This window comes from Austrofundulus limnaeus, unplaced genomic scaffold, assembly GCF_001266775.1.
Source record: "Austrofundulus limnaeus strain Quisiro unplaced genomic scaffold, Austrofundulus_limnaeus-1.0 Scaffold24, whole genome shotgun sequence".
In the NCBI taxonomy this organism is placed as follows: domain Eukaryota; kingdom Metazoa; phylum Chordata; class Actinopteri; order Cyprinodontiformes; family Rivulidae; genus Austrofundulus; species Austrofundulus limnaeus.
In genome coordinates, this window is record NW_013952426.1 from 495,701 (window position 1) to 513,143 (window position 17,443).

Genomic DNA, 17,443 nt, shown 5'->3' on the forward strand with positions numbered 1-17,443 from the left:
AGAAACATACCAGAGAATTGGCACAGATCGATAATCAGGGAACACAACACAAGTAGGAGACAGTAGGGTGAGTTGTGCCCCTTTTTRCTTAAAGTGATTTTMAAGCAAGGCCATAACTGTAATGCTTCCAATTAAAAAATTTACATATATTTAAGATGTGTTGCATCCCTGGGAACAATCAAAAATACCACTATCCAAGAGAAAGTTGTTTCATGGCACAAATCACCCCTCCCTCGCATAAACCACTGTAAGCTACCGTGGGAAACATTTTTAGCTTCGGAAAAGAAGTCCAGTTCCTTGTGTTTTTAAAGGGGACATATGCAAAATCCACTTTTTTAGCCATTACATGCATTTTGTTGTGTACTTGGAGTCTCTAGGAGTGCAGATAATTTTAATTTAGTCTCTCCCAGTGCTGAAAAGATATACAGTATTTATATTCTRTTTGGGTAATATTTTTTGACCCATTTAGTTTTGTGAACTATTTCATAAAATTGTTTGTGACAGAACTACCAAATAAGGTCTGGACTTACCAACAACAGTTTTGTTGTCTTCATTCTCCTCTTGCTCTGGCTCAGACTCTGACTCCAAGGTCTGGCTGGATAAGTCTTCCCTTGTTGACATCTTTTAATTCATTTATATATAAAATGATTCTGCGCCACTAGATAGACATTACCCCCCCAATCAAACTAGATTGAATTGGTCTGGAAGCTGGAGTTGGGACAGGGTGTGAAGTGTATGGATTTAAATGAATAGAGTAGAAACCAGCTGCTTTGAGACATAGAGTATGTCGGAATGGTGGTGAAAGAGGGGGCTGGTAGAGTTACAATAAGAAGGTATTCAGACCAAAGTATTGCATTTCCACTATAGAYCCTAACTGAATGGTTTAAATATGAAAAAGAAGGATTTAAAGGCATGGTATGTCTCCTTAAATTTATTGTTTGGATTATCTAATGAAGCTAATGATGCTTACAAAATWGTTTTTAGACTGTGGATCAGTTTGTAGAGGCTGTATTTTTGCACACACAACAGCTAGCATTACCTGAACATACCACATATCAAAACCTTTATTACCTCCGATATATATTATATGTTACCTCAAAATTACCCTGTAATTACCCTGTATTCCCCATATGTTGCAGTGAATATAATTGTAGACATTAAGATATGGCTTGAAGTCATTTTTTTAAATAAGGAAATGTCTCCTCAAAAAAATAAACCACTTTGTTTTTACTTAAGCAAGCTGAGCACAGAACAGCTGAAAATGACATACAAGGTTTACTGACTTTTCCAGAGAGAAACTGGTGTAATAAATGTTACATCATAACAAGTTTCATTCTTGTGAATCTGCAAACTCTCCAGAGAACTGCCTTGGATTAACCTTGTGACCTTGTTTTTGCTGGAACACAGGAATATTTTGACCTGCATTAAACTATGGAGAAAACAAAGAAAGTGCTAAATAAAAAATACAACAACATAAAACCATTTTATTGACTGGAGTCTAAAGTAAACTATTGAAAAACCTTTCAAATCATAAAAATGAAACAAGTTATATCAGTTAAAGAGAATTTGTATAATTGTAGATTTTGCAGAACAATTACATAGTGCAAGTACTGGTGAGCACTGTGGGAGGTGACTCAAATTTTTCACAACACTAAATCAAAACAAGCAGAAAAATGTGACTGGCATTTACTGTACATATAAAAGCTACATTACCACATACTCTGGAGATTGTGTCTGTTGTTTCGTCTTGGTAGAAATATAAAAAGCGATACAACCTTTGCTTTGAAACCAAACACAGAAATTAAATGTGCTTCTTATCGTAACATTGACTTTCCATATAAGGCATGAGTCTGTTTTGTTATAAACACTTTTTTTGGTCTTTTCACTCAGTTATCCAGAAAGCAATGTGCACTAGTCCACAATCTGGGGTTAGATGGAGCGTTATTTACAGCGCTACGTCCGCCGACCTTTGTCCTCTTCTTAAACAGGTTTTTTGTACCACTTTTAGATAGAAAATAAARGAAGTCAACATTTGTTAACATTTTACCACTTAGCCAATAGGTTTTCTTTTGACATAAACATGCCACCATCAATAGAACATGACAGGCTTTCCCTTCCAATTATGACAACAGATACAGGTTTTCAAATGCCAAATAAAATGGAAGATGTGGATTAAAAAGAAATACCCAGACTTTACCAAGGTTCAGAATGATCAAATGTTAAACTCTTGARTGTAACAGAACCCCTCTCCCACACATGTATTATTATCATTTGGTTACCCCAACCAAATATTTCTGTATCCAAAGAAAATAGTTAGAAAAGAGAAAATCCTTTGACTAATGTTAGAATATCACTCAAAAGTGCCTCCTCACAGATCAAAATCTCCTTTATCATTTGCAAGACACCAGACACCAGTTTGTTTAACCAGAAACACTTGTCAGAGTAAGATAATTTTTTTTAACTTTTGTCTTTCACAAAGTTTGCCAAAAGCATGGCAATGAGATCAAAAGGATGTCTCCCAACAGGGACAGCGCATCTTCTAAAAAGGATACAAGTATCACCTGAAAACCTGTCAGAAATGCCAAAAAAGAAAGGCCTACTTAGCTAGCCTTTAGAGTCACTGGTTTGTTAATTCAAATGGTTCAAGAGACCTTTTCAGCAGTATTGTCCCTGAAGTAACAACTTCTATGTGTGTGCAGTACAACTCCAGAACATGGCCAGCGTGCTAAGCTAGCTAGCTGCACAGCTGGGCCAGGTCAGGTTCAGGAAAAGCATTAGGAAGCTTGGAGTTGAAGATCTGTAAAGAGTCCTTGATCCGCGCCACCTCTCCGGCAGACAGCTTGAGGCGGTGGCGCAGCAGACAAGTGAACAGGTCAAGTGGCTGTGGTGCCGGTGGAGATAGCCGGTTAATCCGGTCTCTCATCTCCAGCAACATCAGAAAGGCAGCATCTTGTGTACCCTGTGTGTAGGGGTAGTCCAGCTGTAGAATCAGATCTTTGATGCCTTCAGGGTCAAAGTGCATGCTGTATCCAAAAACTTTAAGTGTGTTTATCTTCATGTAGCCCAGRTTGGAAGTTTGGTCTTCCAGGTCCAGAGGTTCGTAGAAGAGAGTTTCATTCACTGTCGGATCATCTGTGAGTATGCGGCTCCGCAGGTAGATGTGCACTGTTTCAAAGAAAGACTTCCACTTGTTGCCCAGTGACAGCGTCCAGTTGTAACACTGTGCAGTGGCAATGGAGTCCAGTCTAGTTCTCTCCCAGTTAGAGAAGTCAGGCTGATTCACTGGCATGAACCAGCTCTCTGAGTGACTTCCCCCAAAAGGATTAACATAAATCACAGGCACTGGTTCAAGTGTTGAATTCTTCGTCAAGCATATCTGAAAAGAAATACCCATCAGCATGTGAATGAGGTTGGATTTGTTTTTGTTGCTTTTGAGTGTCAATAGCATTCTTTTCCTCCAAGCAGGATTGAACCAACTTCCCAAGCGGACGTCGTTGCTGATGTAGATTGCGTGGACCTCTATTCTGCTGTCGAGTCGCTTGAGCAGGTATTTCACCTTTAGTGGGGAGAAAAACAAACAAAAAAACCCTCTTAAATCACAATCATTACTCAAGGCATACAAACTGTTGCATACTTGTTCAAAACATGCTAGTTCTCTTACGATTTCTGATTAAAGTTCTAGTTTGAAATTTTAGCAATTTAAATACAGTATTAATTTAATTATAATATTTAGTTTAAACAATAGTATATAAAAATCAGTTGACAAAAACTTAGCTTTGTAGCAAGATTCTCAAAAAAATATAATTTTTAGCTAGTGTTTCAGTCGAGACTTGGCTAGAATCAAGTTTTGTTTTTAGTTATTTTTTACAGATTATGTACATTACATGAACTATGTATAGTCCCAAATTGACCTACATTGATATGACTACAATTATTCAGATACTCTCAGCCTTATGTGGTTTTAAAAGCAGTGTAGAATATATGTGAGGAGCTCTGAGAACCTCAGCATCTGGCATGTCCAGGTCAAAGTTCAAATAGTGGTCCAGGGACGGTGCAACGCTTGGGCGACAGGAACCAAGGTGGAGTAAGTTTCCATGGTGGCAGGCTCCACAGCGGGTGGCATTGTCTGTGGCACAAAGGGAGCAGGAGGTGGGAGAGGTGCCTACAACACAGGGGATCACTCCTTGGCAGGCGGGCTGGTCCACAGGGCAGCTACAGCTTTTCACCTCCTCCGAGAATGAGCCCAGAACTCCGTGCTCGTTGCAGTAGAGCAGAGACTGAGCTGTGTCCATCCAGAAGCCAACTGGCCTGTAGATAAGGAAGTGAACACATTGTTGACTAGGAAGTGATAGAACAGTTCAAAAGCCCAACACTATAGTAGTGTCACCATGAAAGTATTCATACATATTCACAAATGCAACCAGGAAATGTTTATTATCACATATATATTTTCAAACTTTACCTAAATGAAATACTAAAACCACAAACCCATTTTTTTACCACTTACGTAGAATGAAGGGTCATCGAAAAGAACTAGAATTCCAAACACCCAATAACCATGGAAACAATCCAACAAATGTTTTGAAAGAAGCATCCTAATTAAACCCTTGTTCAATGACATATCTTTTCGAGAGCCTTGGGGTTTGGTTTGTGGAAAAGCAAATCTTCCACCAAAAAGCAATTTATAGGAGAGCATCAAAGTGAGACATGTTTTCAAACTGCAAGGACTTTCTAGGCCTCCTTGACTAAACATAACGACCAAACGCTCACTTGGTTCATTCTTTTAAGCACGTGGCACCAACAGCTTTTTAGTGTTCAAGTTTTGGTATAGAGGATTTGTTAATTGAACAACTTAAATAAATAAATACAATTATTCTTTGGAAATATGCATAGCACCCTCCATATTGCCACCATACCAAACTTTTAAACAAAGATCTGTTAGATCTTGGAGTAAATGCTGGKGATGAATTAAAGCTACTACCATACCAAATGTTAACTGGTCTCTTTAACAGTCTCTAAAACAAAACATTTCTTTTTTATTCCTCCACAATTCTTTATATTTTATTTTTTTATTATTAGTAGTCATATCATTGCTAGTTCGTGCTAATTTTGGTTTTTGTGCACAGTCTATAGTTTGTAAAGTAACTAGCATGTGAACCTCTGTATGGATGCTGTTGTGACACCTGAATTTCCCCTCAGCAGGACAATAAAGGCTATTTCTATTCTTCTATTCTATTCTAGTTATCTGTAAAATCTACAAAGTTTTAACCATTTTTGTGTTTCCTATGTCTCAGTTGTAGTGGCCATCTTGAATCAGATTGACTCTAAAAGTTAATAAGAGAGTTTAATAAATATCAATGCCATCCAAGGTTCAATTAACTATTTTGTTAGAAAGCACACAAATAGACCCTCTAAAACAGACGCAAAGGATCTTTGAAACTTGAGCGTGGCTGTGGCTCACCTTTCTCGGGGCAGACTGATGCGGGGCTGTTTGGGACAGCGTTTGCTCAGGGTGAACAATTTCCTGACAATCTTCTGGGCTTTTCCTAACACCAGTGCAGTGCTGGACTCCAGCTGGGTGTAGCGCTTTTGGAGGGACAGATCGGCAGACCAGAACTTGGCGATAGTGGTCACATTCAGAAACCGGTCAGTGGGCAAACGCTTCAGGAAGGCCTTAAATTCATCTGCAGAAATATCAACAGAGGCAGGATGGTCGGGGAGTGAGAGAAAAGAGATGGATTACAATCAAATTAGATGATCTCACAAAATTTAAATCTACTTTTTAAAGTACTCATCAGTAGGGATGGGCAAAAACAACCCATATCCTGATAGACATGCGATCATTATCAATAGAAAATACATACAATAGAATGTTGATCACTTCACTGAACTCTGWTCTGGAACCGCACAGCATTCTGGGGGATGTAGGCAGATSAAAGCCTTTAGCCACCCAATCTCTCACGGTACAGCTAAGCAAGACTGCTGGCATCAACTAACTCACTCACTATTTGGTCAATACCACCTGGAAAAAACTGCAAGCTTCAATCCTTCACTGTTAAGTTGATATCAAAGATGAATGATGTATCAAAAGACATGTTTCTGAAGACTTGTAATGTGCAAATTTGACATTTGTAATTGGGTGTGTCCCGACACCAGTTTTTCTCAAAATACGTATGAGTACATGCCAATACCGAGTACTTACTGTGTTAGAACCTAAACATTACACAATGACTTAAAAAAACTTTTTTTCATTCATAACAAGTTGGCTCTCATCAAATGCAACATTTTAAAATAAATGAAAAATGACAAATACAATTTTCTTTCTGCTTGTTTAATTATAAAATGGAACTGACAAACCTTTCACATAAAATGTAAACTGTAGCATTTAATGGAGTACCAATAACAGTATCTCAGTATCAATATTGGATCCTGGTATTGGGCATTCTGTACGAGTGTGAGTACTTGTATCTGGACACCCCTATTTGTAATAGTTTAAAAAAGGACAGGATGTCACCACACCACATTGCCAAAGTCATCACCCTACTCTACTACGTGTCTGCTAATCTGAATAAATAATTMTATAGAGTCAGATTAGTGTTTTAGATGACCTTCACAACACCTGTGGRACACATTGGAGGCAACGAGGTTCAGCCTTTTGCCAAAGGAGACTTTGATGTGACTGAATACTGGTGGAATCAAACCTACAAGTCTTGTTAGAGGACATCTGTTGAAACCACTGATTCACTGCTGTTCACTGGCTGCTTTTTTCATAGAGAAATTGAATAATTAACTGTTAAAAAATGCAGTCTTYTATGTAATGTGTGTCAAGAATCTACTACAATTGGAGAAAAAATAATCTTTGCACTAGTGGATTCAACAAGAGTGTAACACATGCTGAAATGAAATAGTTTGTGTCCTGTGGTGAATTGTAACAACATTTCGGTCTTCAAACGTTTTAAGTTTCATTATGGAGCATTGTGTAAATTAACATGCCAGTTATGAAATGTTTAACATTCTTCATTTTTTTTCTTCAAATGCCAGCTAAGTGAGACCTTCCAGGATAGTACTGGGACTATTGAAGAATCATAATGCTGTTTTTGGTAGGAAGTCCGCAAAGAAATCCACAGCCAAGTCAACCTGCGTTGAGCTCAACTGACAAGACTCAAGCCTATTACAGAGCTCAGTGATCCCAGATGACACAACGGTCAGGTTCTTTCCATCCCTTTTTTTTGTGCACGTCCGCCTCTTCCCCTCACTGTGATTGTTCTCTTCTGGACAAGCAAGATGAGGTTGYCTCTTTCTGTCTCAAGTTGTCTGTCTCAGCTTGCTCCGTTTTGTGTGTTTTTGCGTCCCGTCTACTTCCTGATATCTTTCTCAAACTTGTTTCTGTGGCTAAAAGAAAATCTTTAACTTCACAAACTTTACTTTTACCTCATTAGGTCATTGCTTTTCGTGCAATATCACTGCAATTCATTTCAACCTTTGCAATTTCTAGTATTTTTTGAGGTAACAAAGAGCACAAGCACAAAGTTCAACATAAAGCTAGTATTTTAAAGGACATTTGTCTCCATAACCATAGACAGTGGGGTGCGAAAGTTTAGGCAGCTATGTTAATTTTCCTGATTTACCTTTATAAATCATTGATTGTTTGGATAAAAAAAATCAGTTAAGTATATCATACAGGGGAAAAACACAGTGATATTTGAGAAGTGWAATGAAGTTTATGTGATTTACAGAAAGTGTGCAATAACTGGTTAAACAAAATTTGGCAGGTGCATAAATGAGCACTGTTGTCATTTTATTAATTTCAAAACCTTTAGAACTAATTACTGGAACTCAAATTTGGTTTGGTAAGTTTAGTGACCCTTGACCTCCATACACAGATGACTCCAATTATGAGAAAGGGTATTTAATGGGGGCAAATGTAAGTTGTTCTCCTTCTTGCATCTTCTCTGAAGAGTGGCAGCATGGGAGTCTTAAAACAACTTTCAAATGAGCTGAAAACAGATTGTTCACCGTCATGGTTTAGGGGAAGGATACAGAAAGCTATCGCAGAGATTTCAGCTTTCAGTCTCCACTTTTGAGAAACTGTGAGAAAATGGARGRCCACGGGCACAATTCAAGTGTAGGCTCCAAGTGACAAAGAAAAATCTCCAATAAACARAAGTGAAGGATGTTGAGAACAGTCAGAGTCAACCCACAGACCAGCACCAAAGACCTACAACATCATMTTGCTGCTGATGGAGTCACTGTGCATCGTTCAACTATTCAGCACACTTTACACAAGGAGATGCTGTATGKGAGAGTGATGCAGAGGAAGCCTTTTCTCCGCCTACATCACAAATAGAGCTGCTTGAGGTATGCTAAAGCACATTTTGCAGAACAAGGGCCGTTATGCATGGAGGAAAAAGAACACAGCACTCCAAGAAAAACACCTGCTACCTACAGTAAAATGTGGTGGTGGTTCCATCATGCTGTGKGGCTGTGTGGCCAGTACAGGGACTAGAAATCTTGTTAAAGTTGAGGGGTGCATGGATTCCAATCAATATCAGCAGATTCTGGAGATCAATGTTCAGGAATCAGTGACAAAGCTGAAGCTGCTGAAGCCAGGCTGGATCTTCCAACAAGACAACCACCCTAAACACTGCTYAAAATCTACKAAGRCMTTCATGCAGAGGAACAAGTACAACGTTCTGGAAWGGCCATCTCAGTCCSCAGAYATGAATATTATTGAAAATCTGTGGTRTCACTTAAAGAGAGCTGTCCATGCTTGGAAACCATCAAACCTGAATGAACTAGAGATATTTTGCAAAGAAAAATGGTCTAAAATACCTTTAACCACAATCCAGACTCTCATTAGAGGCTGTAGAAAGCGTTTAGAGACTGTTATTTCTGTGAAAGGAAAATCTACTAAATAATGCGTTGTTTTTTTTTTTTTTTGCTGCCCAAATTTATGCACCTGCCTAATTTTGTTTAACCAATTACTTCACACTTTCTGTAAATCAAATAAACTTCATTTAACATCTCAAATATAATTGTGTTTGTCCCCTTTATAATATATTTTACTGATTTTTTTATCTTAACAATCAATGATTTATAAAAGGTAAATCAGGAAAATTTAAAAGGCTGCCCAAACTTTTGCACCCCACTGTAGAAGGTATAAGACCTAATGGAACATCAATGGATAATGATAAATGACCTGAGCTTATATAGTGCTTTATCAAGTCTAAGGACTCAAAAGCACTTACYGATACTGTCATTTACACATTAATTCACACACTATTGGTGATAAGCTACTGTAAATTGTAGCAACCAGAGAAGGCTGCCATGCACCAGAGCCACCTGATCACCACCAACAGGCAAGGTGGGTGAAGTGTCTTACCCAAGTACACAACAACYGAGACAAAGCAGGCAATCAAACCAGCAACCCACCAGTTAGAGGACAACTYCCCTACCTCCTGTTGCCACAGTTACTCCAGACAATGTTATAAAATTGAAAAACATCTACATTTGACTAACACACATATTCCCATTCATAAAAGGCATATTGTACACTGGAGTAGWTTGCTATGCGCCTTGTGTTCATGCAGAATTAGTCAGTTTTTGATTGCCATGACCATCCACTTGGTATTCCAGTTTAATGTTGTTGGCAATAGTAGTAGCACAGGGTTACTGTAAACAGACTTCGACATACAGATTTTCTTTTAAAAAATTTCTGGTTTTTAATGTCTTGGTCATCTATATGCTCTTTTGTCATGGTTTTGGATCATATTGTTCTTGGCATGCTTCATTACATAAAAACTGTAGCATACTTATCAATATTCACTCGTTATTCTTCCATCTGGGTGACAAATTTCCCTTTGCATCTTCTAGCTTTGGGAAAAAACATATAAAACAGATAAATGAGCTATGTGAATCACCATCCATCCATCCATCCATCCATCCATCCATCCATCCATCCATCCATCCATCCATCCATCCATCCATCGCAGATGGGTCATTAGGGCATCAGCATGAGCAGGGAGGCCCAATTAGAGTTTTTCTTTTTTTTAATCAATAGTAAAGCCCTGCTTCTTTATGGAGGGCCAGTACGTAAAACTTCTTTTTTTAATCATACTTTGTGAATACTGTWATGGATCTARATTTAACTAATAGAGTGGAGTGTGATGGAGTTTAATTATGTTTTTTTTACATGTCTATGGTTCATACATYAAAACATACTTCTTTTCTTCTTCTTACCCAGTGTATTTCCCACTGATACTGGAGAGTTTAATGTCAAATTTGTCCAGAGCGCAGTGTGCACTTCTATGCTTCTATAAACTTCCATTGTATGTACGCTGAGGTGAACTCTTTCAAAACTGGAAGTGAAGGGTCTTTTTAATGTGCCATAGCTCTCACATGAAACACTGTAAACACAAAAATACTGTTATTTCTTGTTTGAGTTTAATTTTTGTTTTGTGTTTATGTGTGCTTCTATTGTTGAGTGATAAAAGGCAGAGAAAGACACATGCGTGTGGTTACCATGATGTACGTTGAAATTTTCTCCAAAAATCTTGGAGTTTATTTTTGTTGCATTTCCTCATTCTATTACATGAATTCTTTTCCGTTTCTCCTGCCTTTTAATTCTCATGCACATCAAGTCAGGTAATCGTAACACCACAAAGTTAGTTTATCACACCTACCCATTAAGTACTGCAGTCTTTTTCAAAATCTGTGGCCACCCTTTTCTAAATTTTAATGTTGTTTCACCATTTCCCCCATGTGCCCATTCTGTTTCTTACCCTTTAATTTTCCTGTTCAGGTTTCTGTTCTTTGATCACCTGCTCCCGTAGTTTTGTGACTTTGGGATAATGCCTAAAGGGTAGGTGTAACCTAGAAAATGGGACAACTAATGCCTTTTTTCACCTTTATTCTTCATTTAACCAATAAGCTGCCCACATTTCCTTCATAATCGCCACTCCGACTCCTCACTTTTCATACACCATTCCCTTAGCAATGATTTGCACTGCCATCATGCTGAAGGAATTTGTCTGTCTGTTTTCCTCCCTTTTCTTGACATTTATGACTATGTACAAAATTTATGGTCAATTTGGTTCACTCAAATTCTATTAGATAAAGAGCCAGGGGTGTTATTTTCCCTAATGGATGTCAATGCAGCCCTGAAATCTTAATATCTGGGCTGAGTAAGTGATTCATGCCATCCTCGAGCAAAGACGGCAGCTAAGTGACTTGCTGTCTGAGGCCTGCTCATTGTCTGTTCGTTCTGCAAGGATGCACAYGATTGAAAAGTGAGTGTTGGGAATCAAAAAGCCCAAAGACCCAAATCGCTAAACTGGTTAAAACTATGAGTTTGTATAACAGTCATTTTACACYATTCAATCAACCAGGACTTCAAATTCCTCTATTCCAGTTCTAAAGTAAGAAGTAGGGAGTAATTACAAACATTTAAGGTGCTATTTACTGTAACTAGTTTTTAAACCTGGTAAAAAATAAACAAATAAATCCTTAATACTGAAAACTTTCCAACAGAAATTAGTTGTATTTGTTCCTTTTTTGTCATGAATCCAAATAAGTTCCAACCATTGTCAAAATGACTGTCAAAGCTGGATTTACAATGAATGCTTTTTGTATTCTTGTCACGTGTCTCAGTAACCATCAGGAACATTTTTTGTGTTTTTTTTTTTTTTTCATTTTTTCCTGTGGAGCACCCGTCTGTCAGTCACATTTCAGTGAAGAGCCTCTCATTAAATCCCACATAATTTCTCGCAACAGCAACTTCAATAATCATCCTTCTTTCTGTGCGCTTTTAATTCAGTTGCGAACATAACAATGCTGTTGGTGTTGGGATGTCTTCAGGCGAATGCAGCAGCACTTCCCCCCTTTTTTTCCTCTTCTGCCATGCTGCCGGCTGGGGGACTTGAAGCAGAAAACAGAGGGGTCCAGAGCTGTCGAGAAAGCTGCAATCTCCATCACTTCAAAGTGTCTGTTCCACATTAAAGGGCCCATCCATCATACATTGCTGACACGACTGTGCACATAATAGTTAGCACAGAGTGTTCTACATTTGGTAGACTCTTTAGATCTTCTGTATTTAAAAAAAATAAAACTAAACCTAAAATAGTTTTTTGTGGTGTGTCTGATCAGAGCTCAGTGACTATGATTTATCTTTGAAACAGTGACTCAATTGAAAAGAAGACAAAAAAATAAAATATTATAACCCAGAAAATACAACCGAATCCTCAAACAACAGTAATGGGTCAGTGCTGCAGTTTTGTAGTCTTGAGGCTGTGGGTTTCACCACCACTTGTGTTAAAAAGAAGATCTGGTGTAAAACAATTGCCAAATCTTCTGATCAGTTTTCTTGCTATGACAATCCTTGCAGAAAGAAACAGCCAAAAGCCCTACAGCAATAGTAAGTGAGAAATTAAGATTTGTCTGCAGCTCTTAACCACCCATGGAAGTCCACAGAAACCTCCATCTCTATCTCCATCTTATGCCTCTAAAGTAGTCGGGTCGCAGAGGCAACATGACCAGGAGAGAAACCCAGAAATCCTTTTCCCCAGCAACACTTTCCAGCTCATGCTGGGGAACCCCGAAGCATTCCCAGTTCAGAGAGGATACATAATCCCTCCAACAAGTCCTTTGTCTTTCCTAAGGCCTCGTATCAGTGGGACGTGCCTGGAATACCTCTAAAGAAAGACGACTAGGAGCGATCTTGATCAGATGTATAAAACATGTCAACTGACTATTTTTCAGGGTGGAGGAGCAGAGGCTTTAATCCGATCTCTCCTGGTGACAGAGCTCCTCACCATATCTCTAGGGAGGGATAGTTTTGCATTGCAAGGCCTGGCCTGGTTTACATCAGCCCTTATGGCTGAGGTCCACCTCGACTACTGGAACCCTGAGAGCTGTGGTTGTAATCATGCCGGGCTGCTCAGCTCTATTTGACATCAACTACTGCTGCTCATTGATTGGTTCACTGACCGCAGGGTTTACATCACACAGATGAGAATAACTTTACGTGAATCTTTTACAATAGCTGTAACATTTTTTTCACACATTTTCAACTACACAACAACAGTAGCGAGCTGTTGAGCAACAGTGAGGGTTGCCAGATAAAAATGAAAATTCAAATTTTTGCCCCTCCTTTTCTGTGCACATTTTCACCAAATACAAACACCTCGTGTTACAACACACCCACTCAGAATATCTGACAGTTTGGATGAAAATACAATCATTTTAAAGGGACAGTACAACAGTTTACCATGTTCCATCTGGCAACTCTACGTTCTTCGTCATTCTGCCCTCTTGTCTTAAGCATCATACTGCTATCTGATACTTATCCATCTAGTTTGGTGAAGTCACACAACCAGGGCTGCAGCAGAGTAATTTTGAGCCGACTGGAGTAGGGGTGGGAAGAGTCGAACCTTAGAATGCAAAAACACCTTCTGAGGCTAAGTCTGGCAACCCTACTCAGCACTTTCTTCACCATGACTGACCAAAGTAATGCCCTTAGTACTGAGGATGAGGCCCCAATCCGTCAATCCATCTTCTGATCCATCCTGTCATTACTCATGAAAAAGAAACCCACATACATAAACTGCTCCACTTGAGACAAAGACTTCCCCCGACCCACAGAAACAGTCAAAGTTAAACATAAAATTGGAGGTTAAAGTGTTTTGTATTTGTACAAATTCAAATATTTTTAACTGCACTATCACACACACAAACAGAAAACTGAAGCTTGGCACACCCACAGCTGCACATAATATCTGTAAATGTCTCAAAAGGCTCAGGTAAAGAAAAGCAGAGTAGAAAATTGGTTTTAGTGACTGATTTATAATGATACACTAATTACATTTGTGTAAGAAAAGTAAGCTTTTTGTATTCAAATTAGCTCTTATTTGCCTAAAGACGTTTGATTTTAACAAACATTTTCAGGAATTAGCTGGAAATCCTTCAAGGGGACAGGAACAGCCTCAGTACTCTATTCAGGCTGATTTTAAATATCCAGAGGCTAGGATACCCTGTACTATTAACTATCAGCAGATATATTAAAACTATAGTGTTTTTTATACATGTGTTTTATATGAGCTATTGTGGCAGCCATTTTGACTCCATAAGTTAATTGGTTGTAGATGTGCATCAGAAGATTATTTTCTGCAAGCTGCAATAAAACTAATATTGGTTGATGAAATATTTTCTAAACAGACAAGACTTAGCTCAACTCTTCAACAGTGAATAATACTAAAAAAAAAAACAATCTGCAGAAAAAAAGGTTTATCTACTTGATTTTTTAGACATGAGTATTTCCWTTAAAGCAATGTATTTCTCTGATTTAAAGCTGGTTGTGGCAGTCTTACAAATTGTGACTTTCTGTAGCAAAACACCACTTCACCTCCTGCTGATGAAAATGCAATTTCAGTGTTGGGATTAGTCATCCGTCTCGTTTACTGCAGCCCTAATCATCTCAGGCTAAATTTAGACCACACTGAAAAATAGTTTGATCCCTTCAACTTTACAGAACACATAAAACAACCATTGACATGTCACAAAATCCAAGTCAAATAGGTTTTTAACTCTTGTGTAAAAACGCAAAACCAAGGATTTTTTTCTACCCACTTTTACTACAGTTATGTCAAACCAAAAGTACAACCACTTGATTGAAAGTGGCTAGCAAAACTGGTGCTAATAGGCAGCCTGTGTGTTTACAACAGATGCTTCAAAAAATTATAAAGTGCAGTTTAAATTTGTATTTGAAGAAATACAAATTTCTTCAAATACAAATATCCTGTAATTTTCTAAAGTAATGCGAACAAATTAAAGAGACCCAAAATGTTCATAATCTCACAAAACATACAAAAAATAAAGACTTTTATTGAYGAGGAACATTTTTCCCCACTTTAGACTTGTATGACTACATTCTTGTAGATTAATAGAATCTCACCAGTCTTATTTGATGTTCTGCTATGCCAGTTCCATTCACACCCTCTCATTCTAAGACTTTACCTGAATCACTAAGCTCCAGCTTTCTGTGGAATACAAATGAAACAAATGACAGACCAATTCGCTACCTGTCAGGCACCGCTGCAAGGGAAGTCTAGCCTACCCACTTGAAAAATTGTCACCGTGCCACAAAAAAACACCCAACCTTTGCACTGGCACAACAACTAAATGAAATTGAAGTGTGTTGAAGTAAAGCACACAAATCCAAACATAYGTGACAGATCCACAGTTAACATCTCCAACCTATTGTCCAAGTGAGAGATGGGGTTCATTTTTGTTTGTGAAACCAAAAAATGCGCAGGCACAACATGTAGGAGCAGTAATGCTGTTGGGAAGTCTGCAGACTCTTTTGGTGCTTTTTCCTTCAACCTTCAGTAAATCATAAAGATCAGTCACGTCTTGGAACACAATTTTCTTCTTTCTTTTTGATCAAGGCTGTTGGGTGGGGGTGAAAACTAAAGTGCTCATCAGCTTTGTGTCCTGGGATGCAGAAATAGAAAAGAAAAACCTGTAGGAACCAGCGAGATTGTCATCAACCAGCATCCATCTGGGTTTTAGATCCTCAGAAGCACAATTCACACTTTGTATATTGTGTGCCACAGGTAGGAATTATCATTATTATTATTATTTTCATTTTGCAATGCCATGTGCCATTTAATTTTGTTAGCACACTGAAAACGATGTTTGTTAGATGCAAACCTGGAAGTATAAAATGGCAAATGGGTTTAAAAATAAACAAAAGTGATATAATGTAATGACACCATTTTAACCAACAACMTAAATCAATGCTTTCATTGTGTGCCAAATATAAAAGCATTTATGAATCCTAGTTGTGCAAGCACAACCTCCAACAATTTGTATACTGAGGAGGTTATCATTAAAGTTTTTTTATTTTTCTTTCTTCTAAGACTGATCTGTTTTATGTATTTAAATTCATGCTTCAGTAAAGAAGTGGAGTTGTCATTCTGATTCTGTCATCCCCAAAACATGAGACTTCTAGACTTCTAGAAATCATCCAAGAAAAACAATCCTTTCCAATGCTGAACTTGAACCCGGGTCTCCCACCTTTTAGTGTTAAAGCTGAACAGCCAGAGGGCTTTTGAATATTCACCAGCACGTTTCCATGTATCCTTAGCTTGGTATGCTCAAACTTCCAGAATATAATTTAGAAGTAAAAAATAAATAAAGAAAGAAAAAGGAAATAAAGAAAGAAGGAAAGAAAAATAAATAAATGTGGATTCAGATCTGATCGAGGACTGTTTAAACTGATGTTTTTGACAAATGCCTGCTTAAAACYATCACATTTTGTTAAGTTGGTATTATTTATTTTCCAGGCACAWAGTTCAATTGTAAACCACAATAAAGTTACCTTCAGTTTTTATGAAAAAATTGTATATAAAATATACATTTGACTTTGCATCACAGTCATATCTAAATGCCTTGAATTTGGCCTCTGTCTTATTAACAATGKCCTATCRTGTAAGAAACATTATRTAATAATGGTTTTGAACAATAGCAWCTCAGAATACAATTGAAGCTCACTCAAATGATCTGACATTTGACACGGGAAGTAGTTTTTCTGAAGAACYAAAGCAAACAGACTTGGTTATATATCTCAAAGTCATCCTCTCATACACATATGGCAATGTTAAGCAACTTTTTGCAAATAAACTATAAAWATAGATCATTATTATAATCAWRAASATCCACCATTGTWAAAATACATTTTGCAAATCTGATGGAGCTGTGTGAGGGAGGGGGCAGGGGTGTGGGGCGGGAGCTCGGCTGTAGACTGAGCTCCTGGGAGGAGCTTTGTGTAAATAGGTGGTGCTATGTACCAGCAAATGTTTAGGCAGCTCCAACCAGGGAAAATTCAAGGATTTAAAGTAAACATGTAAGGATGAGTCAAAACAACATGCTGGGCATGTTTTTGAAGATGGGATGACATCATAACTTGATATGAAGCTGAAAAAGTCAATTTTGTATTACCCCCACCCCTAAAAAATAACAGCCATGTTATTTTACATGTGAATGCCATCATTAAGTCTGCCACACCAATTGTCAACTATTGATTGCTATCAGCTGTCTATTCAGTCCAAATGAGCAGCAATGTTCCCACTATGTGCTTCTGTTACCTGACTTTTGCTTCTTATTTCAGGTATTCTCTTTTTAGGGGTCACTACAGCGAGTCATCCTTCCACATCTCATTCTGTCCTCTGCATCCTCTGTCCTCACTCCAGCTACCTCCCTGTCCTCTCTGACTGCATCCATATATCTCCTCTTTGGCCTTCTTTTTGTCTCTTTTTTCCTGGCAGCTGCATTTCTAACGTTCTTCTACCAATATACCCAAAATATATCCAGTCCTCTGGACATGTCCAAACTATGTTATCAGCCATTTACTACTACTACTACTACTACTACTACTACTACTACTACT

At 38.1% G+C, this 17,443-nt stretch overlaps 1 protein-coding gene across 1 annotated transcript in view; it reads right to left on the reverse strand.

The window, feature by feature from the left end:
- Window positions 1–1,212: 1,212 nt before the first annotated feature.
- brinp2 (bone morphogenetic protein/retinoic acid inducible neural-specific 2) overlaps window positions 1,213–17,443 on the reverse strand; it is a gene marked incomplete at its 5' end in the record, with an annotated part of 239,201 nt that continues 222,970 nt past the window's right edge. Inside the window, 3 exon segments of the mRNA XM_014004447.1 lie at window positions 1,213–3,556; window positions 4,002–4,308; window positions 5,462–5,684. Of these exon segments, the coding sequence (XP_013859901.1) occupies window positions 2,735–3,556; window positions 4,002–4,308; window positions 5,462–5,684 (1,352 nt within the window). The 3' untranslated portion in view covers window positions 1,213–2,734.